The 16,327-nt window shown below is 45.5% G+C and overlaps 1 protein-coding gene across 4 annotated transcripts in view; it reads left to right on the top strand.

Moving 5' to 3' along the window:
- The window catches only part of dlgap1b (discs, large (Drosophila) homolog-associated protein 1b), a 302,250-nt gene that overhangs the window by 197,551 nt on the left and 88,372 nt on the right, over positions 1–16,327 (top strand). For all 4 annotated transcript variants that reach the window (XM_055929199.1, XM_055929200.1, XM_055929198.1 and 1 more), the window contains exon 6: positions 8,726–8,978. In XM_055929199.1, coding sequence (XP_055785174.1) covers positions 8,726–8,978 — 253 coding nt within the window. The remainder of the gene's footprint in view (positions 1–8,725; positions 8,979–16,327) is intronic.

The following is a 16,327-nucleotide window of genomic DNA, read 5'->3' as shown; positions in this document are numbered from 1 at the left end:
TACCGAAATGTGCCTTTTTTAACACACATAGTATTGTTTAACCAACCTTGTGGGGACACACAATTGATTCCCGTTCAAAATCCTAATTTCTCCTAACCGCCCAAACCCAAACCCTAACCTTAACCCCGAAACCTAACCTTAACCTGTCTAGGACTGGGGTGCCGCCCCCCACATTCCACTGAAAAGGCAGAGCCGCGAAATTCAAAAAAACATTTTTTTTTAAATATTTAACTTTCACACATTAAAGTCCAATACAGCTAATGAAAGACACAGATCGTGTGAATCCAGCCAACATGTCCGATTTTTAAAATGTTTTACAGGGAAGACACAATATGTAAAGATGTAAATCTATTAGCTAAACACATTAGCATAAGACACCATCTTTTCTTTTCACCAACACCAGTAGCTATCACCAATTCGGATAAACTAAGATATTGATAGCCACTAACCAAGAAAAAACCTCATCAGATGACAGTCTGATAACATATTTATGGTATAGGATAGGTTTTGTTAGAAAAATGTGCATATTTCAGGTAGATGTCATAGTTTACAATTGCACCCACCGTCACAAATGGACTAGAATAAATACATAGAGCAACGTGTTTACCTAATTACTACTCATCAAACATTTCGTAAAAATACACAGCATACACTAATCGAAAGACACAGATCCTGTGAATACAGACAATATTTCAGATTTTCTAAGTGTCTTACAGCGAAAACACAATAAATCGTTATATTAGCATACCACATGTGCAAACATTACCCCAGCATTGATTCTAGCCAAAGAGAGCGATAACATCGCCAAAATATATTAATTTTTTCACTAACCTTCTCAGAATTCTTCCGATGACACTCCTGTAACATCATATTACACAATCCATATACAGTTTGTTCGAAAATGTGCATATTTAGCCACCAAAATCATGGTTAGACAATGACAAAAGTTGCCCAGCTGGTCAGACAATGTCGTGCGCCATATTAGACAGTGATCTAGTCGTATACATAAATACTCATAAACGTGACTAAAAAATATAGGGTGGACAGCGATTGATAGACAATTTAATTCTTAATACAATCGCGGATTTACATTTTTTAAATTATCCTTACTTTTCAATACAGTTTGCGCCAAGCGAAGCTACGTCAAACAAAATGGCGTCATAAGCGATTAACATTTTTCGACAGAAACACGATTTATCATAATAAATTGTTCCTACTTTGAGCTGTTCTTCCATCAGAATCTTGGGCAAAGAATCCTTTCTTGGGTCTAATCGTCTTTTGGTCGAAAGCTGTCCTCTTGCCATGTAGAAATGCCCATTGCGTTCGGCATGAACTGGAACCGTGCCCAGAGATTCACAGTGTCTCAGAAATAAATGTCCCAAAATCGCACTAAACAGATATAAATTGCTATAAAACGGTTTAAATTAACTACCTTATGATGTTTTTAACTCCTATAACGAGTAGAAACATGACCGGAGAAATATAACTGGCTACACTAATGCTTGGAAAAAGAGCAGGTCGGTGTCCACCGCGCGCCCGACGCATCTGGAAAAGAGTTCCTACCTACACGTGTTTTTGTTTTATAGTGGCTGTGATTGCGCAATCGATACCATTCAAAGCGTCAAGCGGCCAAAATGTGTGAAATCTGACTCCATGTCAGGGAAATTGCTGTAGAATGAGTTCTGTTTCACTCAGAGACAAAATTTCAACGGCTATAGAAACTAGAGACTGTTTTCTATCCAATAATAATAATAATATGCATATTGTACGATCAAGAATTTAAAAATTACACGATTTCCAGAAATAGTGACAACAGCACCCCCTAGCCTCAACAGGTTAACCATAAACCTAACCTAGCTCCTAAACTTAAACAGGTAGCCTAGTGGGGCGGCAGGTAGCCTAGTGGTTAGAGTGTTGGGCCAGTAACCGAAAGATTGCTAGATTGAATCCCAGAGCTGACAAAGTACAAATCTGTCGTTCTGCCCCTGAACAAGGCAGTTAATCCACTGTTCTTAGGCCGTCATTGTAAATAATAACTTGTTCTTAACTGATTTGCCTAGTTAAATAAGGGTTAAGAAACATTTTTTTAACACTAATTCTAACCTCGACCCTAAACCCCTTAGAAATATACATTTTCCTTGTGGGGACCGACAAAATGTCCACAGTTGGTCTAAATTTTGTTTGTTTACTATGTCCACACACACTAACATGTCTACACACGCACACACATAGGCCTTTAGTGTGAGGCAGGCAGCAGCGGACTGTCAGCCACAGTGACATCTACAAAAAGCCCGACCAGACTGCAGCATACAGGAAGACAACGGGAAAGCACTCAGGCTCCTGTGTGTGTGTGCGTGCGTGCGTGCGTGCGTGTGTGCGTGCACTGTAAAACAAAAAGTATATGTTGATTCAATGTACAATAGTAAAGCAACCATCTGCAATAGGATTGGTACTTTGCTCAACAAAATAGCTGTAGACGTTACTGTGAAATGCTTACTTACAAGCTCTTAACCAACAATGCAGTTCAGGAAAGAGAGTTAATAAAATATTTACGAAATAAATTCAAGAATGATCAAATCAATCAAAAAGTATGACAGGAAACGTACATAACAATAACGAGGCTATATACAGGGGGTAACTGTAACAGTCCTGACCTATTTATGTTAGTTTTTATGTGTTTTTGGTCAGGGCATGTGTTTTGGGTGGGCAGTCTATGTTACCTGTTTCTATGTTGGTTTCGGTTTGCCTGGTATGGCTCTTGATTAGAGGCAGGTGGTTTGCATTTTCCTCTAATCAAGAGTCATATTTAGGTAGGGCATTATCACTGTGTGTTTGTGGGTGATTGTCTCCTGTGATGTCTTCGTTTTGTTCGATGTATTCACTTTTGGAGCTGTTTGGCTGTTCGTTCGTTTTGATGTACGTTCCTGTTCGTGAGTTTACGTTTGTTGATGTGAGTTTATGTTCAGGTTCCGTTGTACGTCGTTTTCTTATTTTGTAGTTTGTTAAAGTGTTTTGTTTTGTTTAGTCTACGTCGTATTTGAAATAAAAATGGCTTATTTCCCTGACTCCGCATTTTGGTCCGAAGATCCTTCTCTCCTCACCTCATCCGAGGATGAGGAGAGCGACAGCTATTACAGAATCACCCACCAAAATACAGAGACCAAGCGGTATGGGAATGCTAAACGGAGTAAGGGACAGAAGAAGGAGCAATGGACATGGGACGATGTATTGAATGGAAAAGGTGTCTACACATGGGAGGAGATCCTAGCAGGTAGAGATCGCCTTCCATGGGAACAGCTGGAGGCACTGAGGAGAGCGGAGGCTACCGGAGAGAGGAACCGGAATTATGAGGGAACGCGTCTGGCACGGAAGCCGAAAAAGCCCGTGAGTAACTCCCTAAAATTTCTTGGGGGGGGGGCTAAAGGGTAGTGGGCCAAGGGCAGGTAGGAGACCTGCGCCCACTTCCCAGGCTAACCGTGGAGAGCGGGAGTACGGGCAGACACCCTGTTACGCAGTAGAGCGCACGGTGTCTCCTGTACGTGTGCATAGCCCAGTGCGGGTTATTCCACCTCCCCGCACTGGTAGGGCTAGATTGGGCATTGAGCCAGGTGTCATGAGGCCGGCTCAACGCGTCTGGTCTCCAGTGCGTCTCCTCGGGCCGGCATACATGGCACCTGCCTTACGCAGGGTTTCCCCGGTTCGCCTACACAGCCCGGTGCGGGTTATTCCACCTCCCCGTACTGGGCGGGCGACCGGGAGCATTCAACCAGGTAAGGTTGGGCAGGCTCAATGCTCAAGAGAGCCAGTACGCCTGCACGGTCCGGTATTTCCGGCGCCACCTCCCCGCCCCAGCCTAGTACCTACAGTGCCTATATTACGCACTAGGCTACCAGTGCATTTCCAGAGCCCTGTTCCTCCTCCACGCACTCTCCCTATAGTGCGTGTATCCAGTTCAGTGCCTCCAGTTCCGGCCCCACGCACTAAGCCACCTGTGCGTCTCCTAAGTCCTGTACACACTGTCACTTCTCCCCGTACTAGTCCTGAGGTGCGTGCCCTCTGCCAGGTGCCACCAGTGCCGGTACCACGCACCAGGTATAGAGTACGCTTTGAGAGTTCAGTGTGCCCTGTCCCTGCTCCACGCACTAGTAGGAAGGTGCTTATCATTAGCCCGGTGCCTCCAGTTCCGGCACCACGCACCAGGCCTACAGTGCGCCGTATCCGGCCAGAGCCATCCGTCTCCCCAGCGCCATCTGAGCCATCCGTCTCCCCAGCGCCATCTGAGCCATCCGTCTCCCCAGCGCCATCTGAGCCATCCGTCTCCCCAGAGCCATCTGAGCCATCCGTCTCCCCAGCGCCATCTGAGCCATCCGTCTGCCAGGAGCCTGCAAAGCCGCCCGTCTGCCATGAGCCTGCAAAGCCGCCCGTCTGCCATGAGCCTACAGAGCCATCCGCCAGACAGGAGCCGCTAGAGCCGTCAGCCAGACAGGAGCCGCTAGAGCCGCCCGCCAGACAGGATCTGCCAGAGCCGCCAACCAGACAGGATCTGCCAGAGCCGCCAACCAGACAGGATCTGCCAGAGCCGCCAACCAGACAGGATCTGCCAGAGCCGCCAACCAGACAGGATCTGCCAGAGCCGCCAGAGAGCCATGAGCAGCCAGAGCCGTCAGAGAGCCATGAGCAGCCAGAGCCGTCAGAGAGCCATGAGCAGCCAGAGCCGTCAGAGAGCCATGAGCAGCCAGAGCCGTCAGAGAGCCATGAGCAGCCAGAGCCGTCAGAGAGCCATGAGCAGCCAGAGCCGTCAGAGAGCCATGAGCAGCCAGAGCCGTCAGAGAGCCATGAGCGTCGAGAGCCGTCAGCCTGCCATGAGCGTCGAGAGCCGTCAGCCTGCCATGAGCGTCGAGAGCCGTCAGCCTGCCATGAGCGTCGAGAGCCGTCAGCCTGCCATGAGCGTCGAGAGCCGTCAGCCTGCCATGAGCGTCGAGAGCCGTCAGTCTGCCATGAGCGTCGAGAGCCGTCAGCCTGCATGGACCTGCCAGAGCCGTCCAAACAGGACCTGCCAGAGTCCTTCAGCCGGGATCTGCCCCTTGTCCCGGTGTTGCCCCTTGTCCCGGTGTTGCCCCTTGTCCCGGTGCTGCCCCTTGTCCCGGTGCTGCCCCTTGTCCCGGTGCTGCCCCTTGTCCCGGTGCTGCCCCTTGTCCCGGTGCTGCCCCTTGTCCCGGTGCTGCCCCTTGTCCCGGTGCTGCCCCTTATTCCAGTGATGGTCCTTATCCTGGTGCTGCCCCTTGTTTTTGTGCTGCCCCTTGTCCCGGTGCTACCCCTTGTCCCGGTGCTGCCCCTTGTTCCGGTGCTAGCTGTTTATTTAGGGGAAGCTAATGTTTGGGTGGTCAGTGGAAGGGGTAGAAAGAAGAGGGGAGTGACTATGGTGGTGCGGGGACAGCGTCCTGAACCGGAACCACCACCGTGGTCAACTGCCCACCCGGACCCTCCCCTGGACTTTGTGCTGGTGCGCCCGGCGTTCGCACCTTGGGGGGGGGGTACTGTAACAGTCCTGACCTATTTATGTTAGTTTTTATGTGTTTTTGGTCAGGGCATGTGTTTTGGGTGGGCAGTCTATGTTACCTGTTTCTATGTTGGTTTCGGTTTGCCTGGTATGGCTCTTGATTAGAGGCAGGTGGTTTGCATTTTCCTCTAATCAAGAGTCATATTTAGGTAGGGCATTATCACTGTGTGTTTGTGGGTGATTGTCTCCTGTGATGTCTTCGTTTTGTTCGATGTATTCACTTTTGGAGCTGTTTGGCTGTTCGTTCGTTTTGATGTACGTTCCTGTTCGTGAGTTTACGTTTGTTGATGTGAGTTTATGTTCAGGTTCCGTTGTACGTCGTTTTCTTATTTTGTAGTTTGTTAAAGTGTTTTGTTTTGTTTAGTCTACGTCGTATTTGAAATAAAAATGGCTTATTTCCCTGACTCCGCATTTTGGTCCGAAGATCCTTCTCTCCTCACCTCATCCGAGGATGAGGAGAGCGACAGCTATTACAGTAACGGTACCGAGTCAATGTGCAGGTTAGTCGAGGTCATTTGTAAAGTGACTATGCATAGATAATAAACAGCGAGTAGCAGCAGTGTAAAAACAAAGAGGGGGGCGGGGTGGTCAATGTAAATAGTCCGGGTGGCCATTTGATTAGTTGTTCAGCAGTCTTATGGCTTGGGGGTAAAGCTGTTAAGGAGCCTTTTGGTCCTAGACTTGGTGCTCCAGTACCTCTTGCCGTGCGGTAGCAGAGAGAACAGTCTATGACTTGGGTGACTGGAGTCTTTGACAATTTTTCGGGCCTTCCTCTGACACCACCTAGTATAAAGGTCCTGGATGTCAGGAAGCTTGGCCCCAGTGATGTACTGGGCCGTACTGGGCCTGCCAGGCCTGCCAGGCTGTCTCATCGTTGTCGGTGATCAGACCTACCACTGTTGTGTCGTCAGCAAACTTAATGATGGTGTTGGAGTCGTGTTTGGGTTAAGTGCCTTGCTCAAAAGCACATTGACAGACTGAGTGGCCAAATTGTAAGGCAACAACTGCAATATTATTGTGAGTTTGGTCAACCTTTTGGCTTATAGCTGAACCCATATTCTGAACCCATATAAGTTGAATTGTGTGTTCACTCAACTTTGAATCTTAGGTTGAGTGAACCTACAATTCAACCTGAACATTTATTCTAACTTATTTGCTTATTTCCCAGTGTGCATTGCGTTTATAGTGACTTGTAGTTACCACCCATGACTGTATTTGTTAGTGACAGACAGATGGTTGTTTTATTCAACAGCTTTCAATCATATTTGCTTCACAAAGTGAGTGTTTAAGTTAGCTTTGAAATGTAACTCTTTATGACAAAGTCTTTCTTTGTTGGCTAATGCAGTGGTATGAAACTCCTGGTTTACAGGCCACATCAAGCCTGCAAGTCACATTATGCTGGATTGCAAAGTGATGAGTAATTGCTATTGAAATCCATCCAGAGTGGGGATATCCAACAATCTGAATTGAGTAGAATCATGTATCCAGAGCGACTAAAAGAAGCAATTAGGGCTAAGTGCCTTGCTCAAGAGCACATTGACAGATCATTTTGGAGATTTGAAACAGCAACCTTTCGGTAACTGGCCCAGCACTCTTAACCGCTAGGCTACCTGTCGCCCTATAAACTGGAGCAGCCATCTCATTATGTCCAACTACTAACAGATTGAATTAGTTTCGAAAATTGCATGTTGTTTGTGTAGCATAAGATAAATCAACCAATCAAATGTAACGGCTGTCGCTCTCCTCTTCCTCAGATGAGGAGAGGAGAGAAGGATCATCAGACCAAAATGCAGCTTCAGGGAAATAAGCCATACTTTTATTTAACGACGATGATGGCAACACGAAAACAAATACACTTACGAAATAACAAAACAAGAAAACGACGTTGACGAAACCTGAACATAAACTTACATAACTACACGTAAACTCACGGACAGGAAAACAGACGACATCGAAACGAAAACGAACAGCCAAACAGTCCCGTATGGTACATACATCGACACGACACAGGAGACAATCACCCACAAACAAACAGTGAGAACACCCTACCTAAATATGACTCTTAATTAGAGGAGAACGCAAAACAACTGCCTCTAATTAAGAGCCATACCAGGCAACCAAAACCAACATAGAAACAGATAACATAGACTGCCCACCCAAAACTAACGCCCTGACCAATTACACATACAAAAACAACATAAAACTGGTCAGGACCGTTACATCAAAGTACATGCAAACGCAGTTATTGAAACAGACAATTAAGAAAATAGACCTGCAATAGTGCATGCTGGTAAATTTGATAATGATGGGAGTGGTTTTGAGCAAGCACGAATTTGTTTAAAAAAAATGACAGCGCAAATGCACATGAGTATGTATGCATATGAATCACTGAGAGATTGTGGTCACACCATAGCCTTAGACTAAATGACCGAAGGCCCTGGAGGTTCAGAGCTCTCTAATAGCTCCTTTCCTATCTATGACATTCTATATCTAACACCACACAAGCTCTCTTCCTATTTATCACATTATACTGTATATCTACCACACATGTTCTGCGGCCCTCTCCGGCCAATCACCTGCCCCCAATCCAACATGTTGTCTCAAGCACCCAGTCAGTCTTCCTCCCTCCTCTCCTTCATATCCTGCTAAACCCCCGGTCACAATTCACCCAGGTACCCTACATCTCCCATACTCCCTCTTTTCTCCTTCCATGCAAATCTATTAGGCTAGAAGAATGAAAGTCCACCTTGGACACTTTTGGTTTCTGTGGAGTCCTATAGGGGACTATGAAGACAATACAACCACTACACACACTTTCCCTTAGTTTAGTTCCCCAATGTTGTGACACTTATTTAGACAAGCTGTGAGTCCTCCCTCCTGTAGACATGGAGAGACACACACACGTCCTATGTGTTTTGCCAACACACCCCTATAGCAGTGCACTTGAATGGCCCGTGAACTTTCACCCCGCAACTTTTCCTCCCCTCTGCACTAAGTACGTTTTCTGATTGTTTTGTACATGTCTTTGTGTCTTTTTTCCTCAAAATCCCTGAATATTCTATAAACCCTTGTGTACAAGGCTTCTCTCTGGTGAGGTGTGGGGCGTAGGTCTCTCTAACGTGTGTTTCCCGTTTCCTGTATGTGTGTGTCTGTTGCCCCCTGCAGGTGAGCGAGGTGGAGGTAAACGGGCAGATCGAGGCAGTGTGCGAGTCCGTCTTCAGTGAGATGGAGTCCCAGGCGGTGGATGCCCTGGACCTCCCCATGTCGGGCTGCTTCCGTATGCGAAGTCATAGCTACGTCCGTGCCATCGAGAAGGGTTCTTGCTCCCAAGACGAGGAGGGCATGGTGGGGGGCAACATGAGGGCCATCCCACCCCCCCGGACGACCACCACCGTTAGGACCATCCAGAGCAGCACAGGTCAGTCACACGCACGCACACACTCACTCACACTGTACACACACAAACACACACATTATGGGCCATAGCGATACAACAAAACTTTAGCGACCTAGCAGTTCAACCGAGACTCTAGGTACAACACATGCAGTATTGAAACCATGCATACGTACAGTATTTGTCCATATTTGCAAATGAAATGTATACAATGTACAGTGCGGTCTGGAATGATTGGATCCCTTGATAAAGATGAGCAAAAAAAAGAGTACATAATTGTATAATTTGATACTAACACAATTGCTCATGTATTATACATAGACATGTATATAATGCATTATGCATGTACTATTGCACTGCTAATGTAAAGGGACATCGATTGGATCAGCGTTGCACGTGTAAATACACTGACAGCTTAGTCCATACAGTACAGGTCTTCTTTTATACTGTAGACATCTCAGCGGTGGGCAGAGGAGTTGAGGGCTGACACACACACACACACACACACACACACACACACACACACACACACACACACACACACACACACACACACACACACAGAGCCTCAGAACATCTCCTTATAAATATTAGATCCCCTCTGTGCAGAACTGTGTCTGTATCTCTACTGGGCCTACCTTTAAGAGATTGTTCCTGCTGATCGAAGTCTGTGTGGGGCCCTTATTTTAGCGCCCCGCCTCTCGTCCAGTAAAGCATTGAACTAGAACATTAGTGCATGGGCTGCATGCAGTATTGATGTTGAGTGGTGTTGGCGTTCCGAGTTAACTTTGTCTATTTTTTCCTCCATAAGAATTCCCCATCTTGCATTGTAGCCATGCAGAGACAGAGCCTGAGCACATTCATCTCTCTCTCCCCCTCCCACACCTCCCTTCCCTCTCTCTCCCCTCTCTCTCGCTCTCTTTCTTTAATTATCCCGATTAAAAGGCAGTTCTTTCTTCCGCCCAGCCGACGAGGTTACAGTCGGCTAATTAAAACCATTTAGCGCAGATTGTAAGGATGGCAAAACCTGTTCAGTCCAGTTAAAGGCAATCCTCGTGATTCAGAGCAAACATTCATTTAGTGCCATTTCAAATTCTGCTCCGTTGATTCCCTTTTCCCTCCCAAGGCAGCGGAGGATAACAATGTATTTTACTAAGTCAGTGGGAAGAGTATGAGGTAAGGTCATCCGGAGATTCGCCACATGTTTATTTAAAATAAACACACAATTATAAGGCGGTGAAGGCTGGAGGAGGAATTTGATGTTTGCGTTTCTTGTTTGGGTAATATTGATCTCTGTGAGGAGAGATTTGTGATCGAGGGCAGCACCTCCCGGACTCTAGTAGTGTACATCCCAAATGGCACCCTATTCCCTGCATAGTGCAACACTTGGGCCCTGCCTTACTTTTGAGTAGTGCACTATATAGGGAATAAGGTGCCATTCGGAACACAGAGCTCTAGTCACGGAGGAAGAGGAGGCGAGAGGGACATCATTCATCACATCAAGTGCTTTTGGTATGAACTCTACTGCTGGTGGGCCAGATGTCTGGTCTGGTCTGGTCTGGTCTGGGAGCAGGAGACAGATAAAACATGATCAAGTACAGGTGGTATTTGATCATGTTTGTCATGCAGACACAAACACACACACACACACTTATGTGCACACACACACACACACACACATTTGTGTGCGCACACACAGACACGCACGTTATTTAGTTTCAGTTTTAGTGTTAGGGACAGAAAGAATGCGTGGGAGGCTAGGAGCCATTGGGGTTGTATAGTTTTGTGTGTTTTTGGGGATGTCACTTCTTGCAACTGGAGTGCAGTAATACATAAGGTGATGGGCCCGGGTCATAGGTTAGCTTAGGTTTAAGTCAATCTCAGTGTGATTTAAAAGGAAAAACATCAAGACTGGTTAAAAAAAAGATGGTGGAAGGAATCTCTTGCCCATGTCTACACAAATTCAATGCTTTTTAACTTTAGTAGTACGTAAGAAGAATTAAGATAGCTGCCCAGGTGATTTTTTCCCCCCTGATAGCTAGTGATAGCGATGAACAAGCTATGCATAATCTGAAACATCGCCATCTCCAAGCTGCATTTACCTGCCAGATTCAACAGCTTGAAAATCCCAACAGCTTGAAAAAAACAACAACAGCTTGACAACCCCAATAGCTTGAAAACTAAAACTGAACATAATACATTAAGGGTTTCATTGTATTTGAGTTAGTTTTGGAGTCAAAGATAATAGTTTCGGTATAGTTTTAGTTTGTTAATAAAAAAAATGTCAGAACTATTTTTATTTTAGTTTCCTATATTAACTTTGCTCCACACCCACACACAAACATCCACCAACACCCCCGCACACACACACACACACACACACACACACACACACACACACACACACACACACACACACACACACACACACACACATGCCTGGAAGTCGATCAATATTAATTTGCTGAGGATGTAAAGGCAACACCCTCCTGCCCCAGACAAACAGACAGACAGCATGTAGTTGGTAGCTGGGGGCTGAGGGATGATTGGCGGAAGCAGCAACAGCTGTTGGCCATTTAATTCACATCAATTTAGGCGACCCAGATTGAGTCATGTGATCATGTGATCATGTGACAACTAGAACTGTATGGTGAGCCTGGAGCGCTTCGTTAGAAAGCGGTGTAGTTTGTTATCGACGACAGCCTTTGGTTGTGGCAGTGCTCTGTGCTTTGATTGGGTGTTTGATTGGTTCTGTGATGGCAAACTTTGATTTGACTTGCTGTGTGTCTCAGTCTGATAGACCCCTGGCCTTAATTCACTGCAGGGGATTCTGGGTCGATCTAAGTTGAACACGTCTCCATAGAGAGAAGAAAGGAAGAAGAGAGAGAGAGGGAGACTTGAGAGAAAGCGAGGAGAGAGGTAGAGGGTGTGGTGTCAGTCATAACATTATTAAGCACTAAAAAGCCAGGCGCAGTAGGGGATTGGTCCAGATTACTGTCATGTTGCTGGCACTTTGTAATTCATCACATCCTCACTTCTCCCCTCCTAAGTCCTTGCTCACGTTAAATTATTGTCTACTTCTTTTTCTTCCTTTCTCACTCTGCGTTCACGGACGCATGCACACAGGCAGGTGGGCAGGGCACGCACGTATGCACTAACACTAACACACACACACAAACACACAGGTCGCAGAGGGTGCCATGGTGTGAAGGAGCCTGCATGCAGCCCCTGCAGGTTCAGAGATAAGATACATATATGTAGCAGACTAAACTCCCCACTGAATGACATGAATGCTAAATGGTGTTCAGAAAGAACGTGGCATGTGACAGTGCTGCTGTCAGAATTGGTCCTTCAGGCAGTAGAACACATAATAGATGGAAACAGTGATGTACAGTATTGTAGTGAACGGCGATAGCCAACCCCGCTTGCGGGGTTCAAACACCAGACCGTAGGCAAACTTGCTAACCACTGCTCCAACCGGGTTAATCCACTTTGGGGGAGATGGTAACCAGTCTACCAAGGCACGGGTTGCTCCAGTATGTTGTGTAGAACTCATGAAAATGTATTCCAAAGCCAGGAGTCTGTTCTGTTTCCACCAAAGATGCCAGTTAGAAGGGCAGCAGCATAGTTGATATCACTGGTTGTGTCGCAAATGCCACCATATTCCCTATACACCGTGCACTACTCCAGAGACCTACGGGCCCTGGTCGAAAGTAGTGCACTATAAAGGAAATAGGGTGCCGTGTGGGATGATGCATCTCACAGTAAGTACTAGTTAGGTAGATTCATGCTGACAACCAAAGGTAGTGGGTCTCTCTGAACGAGACGTACCGCAGTGTCTCCCTAGCAGACACTATGCGTGTCCCAAAAGGCACCCTATTCTCTAGATAGAGCGCTGCTCAAAAGTAGTGAACTATAGGATTCCCTGTGGGCCCCGGTCAAAAGTAGTGCACTATACAGGGATTAGAGTGCCATTTTGGGACACAGAAGTGTTTAGCTCTGTATCACTCACTGGGCTCAGGTTGGATTTGCTCTCAATGTCATTCTGTTGAATTACAGGATTAGGTAGTAGGACAGTCTTTCTCACTCACTCAGTCTTTTAGACAGAAGCACACAGAGAGGCTCATGTCGGGACAAAGTAGTATTTATTGCACACTCTATATCTATCTATCTTGCTCATCCTGAGTGCTGTGAGCAGACAGTAATGTTATTTTTGGAAGGTTATAGAAGGGGAAAAGAACCCAAATATGCTTTTTGCCGTAAATATCAGTTCATACAACACCTCTGAGCAGTCAGTCAAGTTTTGACTGTGCCGTGATGATAGAACCCACACCTGCAGACTAAGGCTCGGCCGCACAGAGACTCATGAAAAAGGAGGATATAGCGTTCATAATTATTTTTTTTTTTTTCTCCGTCAAATCACCCAATTTGCATAGAAATACGGACAATTTGTGCACGGACAGTTCATGCATCCATCAACGGATGACTCACATTAAAAAAAAACATTGGCTCACACAAAATGTCTGTCATCATACAGACATTATGGAACATGAATTCTTCTTCCCACCCTCTTTCTCCTCTGAGAGTGTTCCAGAGAGAAGCCATCCTAAAGAAGCAAGAGAAGTAGACATGCAATAAAAACCCTCTCACACACAAACACACTCACGAACACAAAACACACCGAGTCCCGGACAGGTGGAGCACAAAGCATCGACATTTCACAAGTTAGCTGCTGGGAGGCATACAGAGAATGTGTGCCAAATTGCACCCTATTCCCTTTATAGTGCACTACGTTTGACCAGGGCAGGGTCAAAAAGAATGCACTCTGAAGGGAATAGGGTGCCATTTGGGACGTCGGAAGGGTGAGTGAAAAAGTTTGGCACGGTGGTGAATATTGCATGTCGTCTGTCAAGGATGGAAAGAGGAGATGGAAGTTGCGCAGTACCAGAAGGGCATTTTGGTTCAAAGCACACAAAAAAAGTCACATTCTGACCACAAGACGCAGATGCTAATCTATCGTCAAACCCACCTACCACACTGCAATCCTTATGACTATGTATGATCATTTTGACCCTCAAAGCAGAAGAAAGGAATTCAAAATAAGGGTGGATCTTTTGATCTATTCTGTCAAAAAAATGTAGTGTTTAATTGATGCGCTCTCCCACTTCACTTTTCCCTCAGTAATATCAGGTACAGTTCCCTGCGTCCCAAACGCCAGCCTGTTTCCTATGTAGAGCACTGCTTTTCACCAGGGCCAATGGAGGGCTGGTAAAATTGTTTGCGCGATATAGCAAATAGGGTGCCATTTGGGACACAAGTCTGTCCTGGGATAGGAATGTTGGTCATGGCATCAACTCCTTGGGATTGGTTTAATAAAGCTGTGGTGATTCTTCTCTTAAATCTGCGGGAAAAATCCATACCAATCTGGTAATGTGAGGATTTAAACCGCCTTAAACCCCCAGTCTCCTTCTACACGGGTTCGCCTCCAGTCAAATCTTACACCACTTACATCCTACATCTGTCTTCACTTATCCTGGCTGCCTCCCAGAGCCCAAATCAGCGGTGCACTATGTTGGGAATAGGGTGCCATTTGAACCGCAGCCCTGTTCTTCTGTTTAATCTTGTTGGTAGATAGAAGGCTGCTCATCCCCTCTCCTCATTCCTTCATCACCTTCCTCTACATCTGACAGAAAAAAATAGCTTTCCTAGTACGGAGTAATTAGAGGCGTGAAATCAGGTATTCCTTCACTGTGAGGTGACCTTCAATTAAAGCTACTTCTGCATGCAGGTCTAAAGCTAGGTAAATCTGTCAACGTGTATCCAGGGCCCTGGTTAAAAGTAGGGCACTATATAGGGAATAGTGTGCCATTTGGGACACAACTTTTTTTCTCCTACCCTGTTTCAATGAGAGAGTCTGCTTCCTGATTTTGTATTGAACTACCATGGGATTCCTGTGGCCTTCAATTAGTCAGTAGCCCTTTGCTGTACTAAAATGGTGAACGCCTGTTCTTGCATCAGAGAGCTACTTTGTCACAATACATAACCGAACAGTGTTAATAAGCAGAATGCGAATTATACCTTGACATTCGGGGGTCTTTGCTGGTCAGGTGTATTTGTTTGAAGGATCAGTATGATGTGCAATTAATAGATTGTTTTAATGTGAAATTAATATGGTTGATTTAAGGTTAGGGTGAAGTGCAGTCAATAGTGTCACTTTTTAGGATGTCAATATAAATGAATGTATGATGGTTGTTTGTAATTTTGTCTTGTGTTATTGTTTTTACCATCGAGGACCACTTTGGAAACAAGCGTTTTGATTAATACTTTCAAGTGATATTCTCTGGGTCCACATTTGTTTTGTTTGTGTCCGTTGCCCAAAATAAATTCAATTCAATTCAATACCTGCACATATTGGTCCACTCCAAAACAATTCCAGCATCCAAACAGTGCACTGCCCGCCCGCCATTTAATGAATGGAAAGAGTCACAAAACATCAAAAAGTACAATTACATTCGACGATTACCATTAGGTCTACACTTTTGTATCCTGAATTAATTGGTGTCTTGCTGTAAAAATGATTTTTTTGTAGAAAGAAAAGACAGGACACCTAAAAGGGTACTTAAATACAGGAATGTCCCGGGATGACAAGTGGTGGGGGAGTTACTTTAATTTGGAATAAACTTTTATTTTAATATTTACCACTGTAGCAGTACAAATTGCATTTTAAACAAATAGGAGAATGGTTAAATTAGCATTATTTAGAGACCCCCTCCAAGTTAGATTTTTGTTGCATTTTGGGGGTCTCATCTCTCATTCAGGGGGGTTGAGTCCCCTCTGGCCCCCTGTAATTTGCACTCTGTCCATAAGCTTTAAATACAGTGTTACGGAAAGTCTTCAGACCCCTTGACATTTTCCACAGTTTGTTACGTTACGGCCTAATTCTAAAATGGATTAAATCAATCTAGCCTAATTCTAAAATAGATTAAATCAATTTACACACAATACCCCATAATGAAAAAGCAAAAACAGGTTTTTAGAAATGTGTGCAGAAATGTCACATTTACATAAGTATTCAGACCCTTTACTTATTACTTTGTTGAAGCACCTTACAGCGATTACAGCCTTGAGTCTTCTTGGGTAGGACGCTACAAGCATGGCACACCTGTATTTGGGGAGATCTCCCATTCTTTTCTGCAGATCCTCTCAAGCTCTGTCAGGTTGGATGGGGAGCGTCGCTGCACAGCTATTTTCAGGTTTCTCCAGAGATGTTCGAACATGTTCGTCCGGGCACTGGCTGGGCCACTCAAGGACATTCAGAAACTTGTCCCAAAGCCACTCCTGCGTTGTATTGGCTGTGTGCTTAGGGTCGTTGT

This window comes from Salvelinus fontinalis, chromosome 7, assembly GCF_029448725.1.
Source record: "Salvelinus fontinalis isolate EN_2023a chromosome 7, ASM2944872v1, whole genome shotgun sequence".
Lineage (NCBI taxonomy): Eukaryota > Metazoa > Chordata > Actinopteri > Salmoniformes > Salmonidae > Salvelinus > Salvelinus fontinalis.
This window is presented reverse-complemented; position numbering and strand designations above follow the sequence as displayed.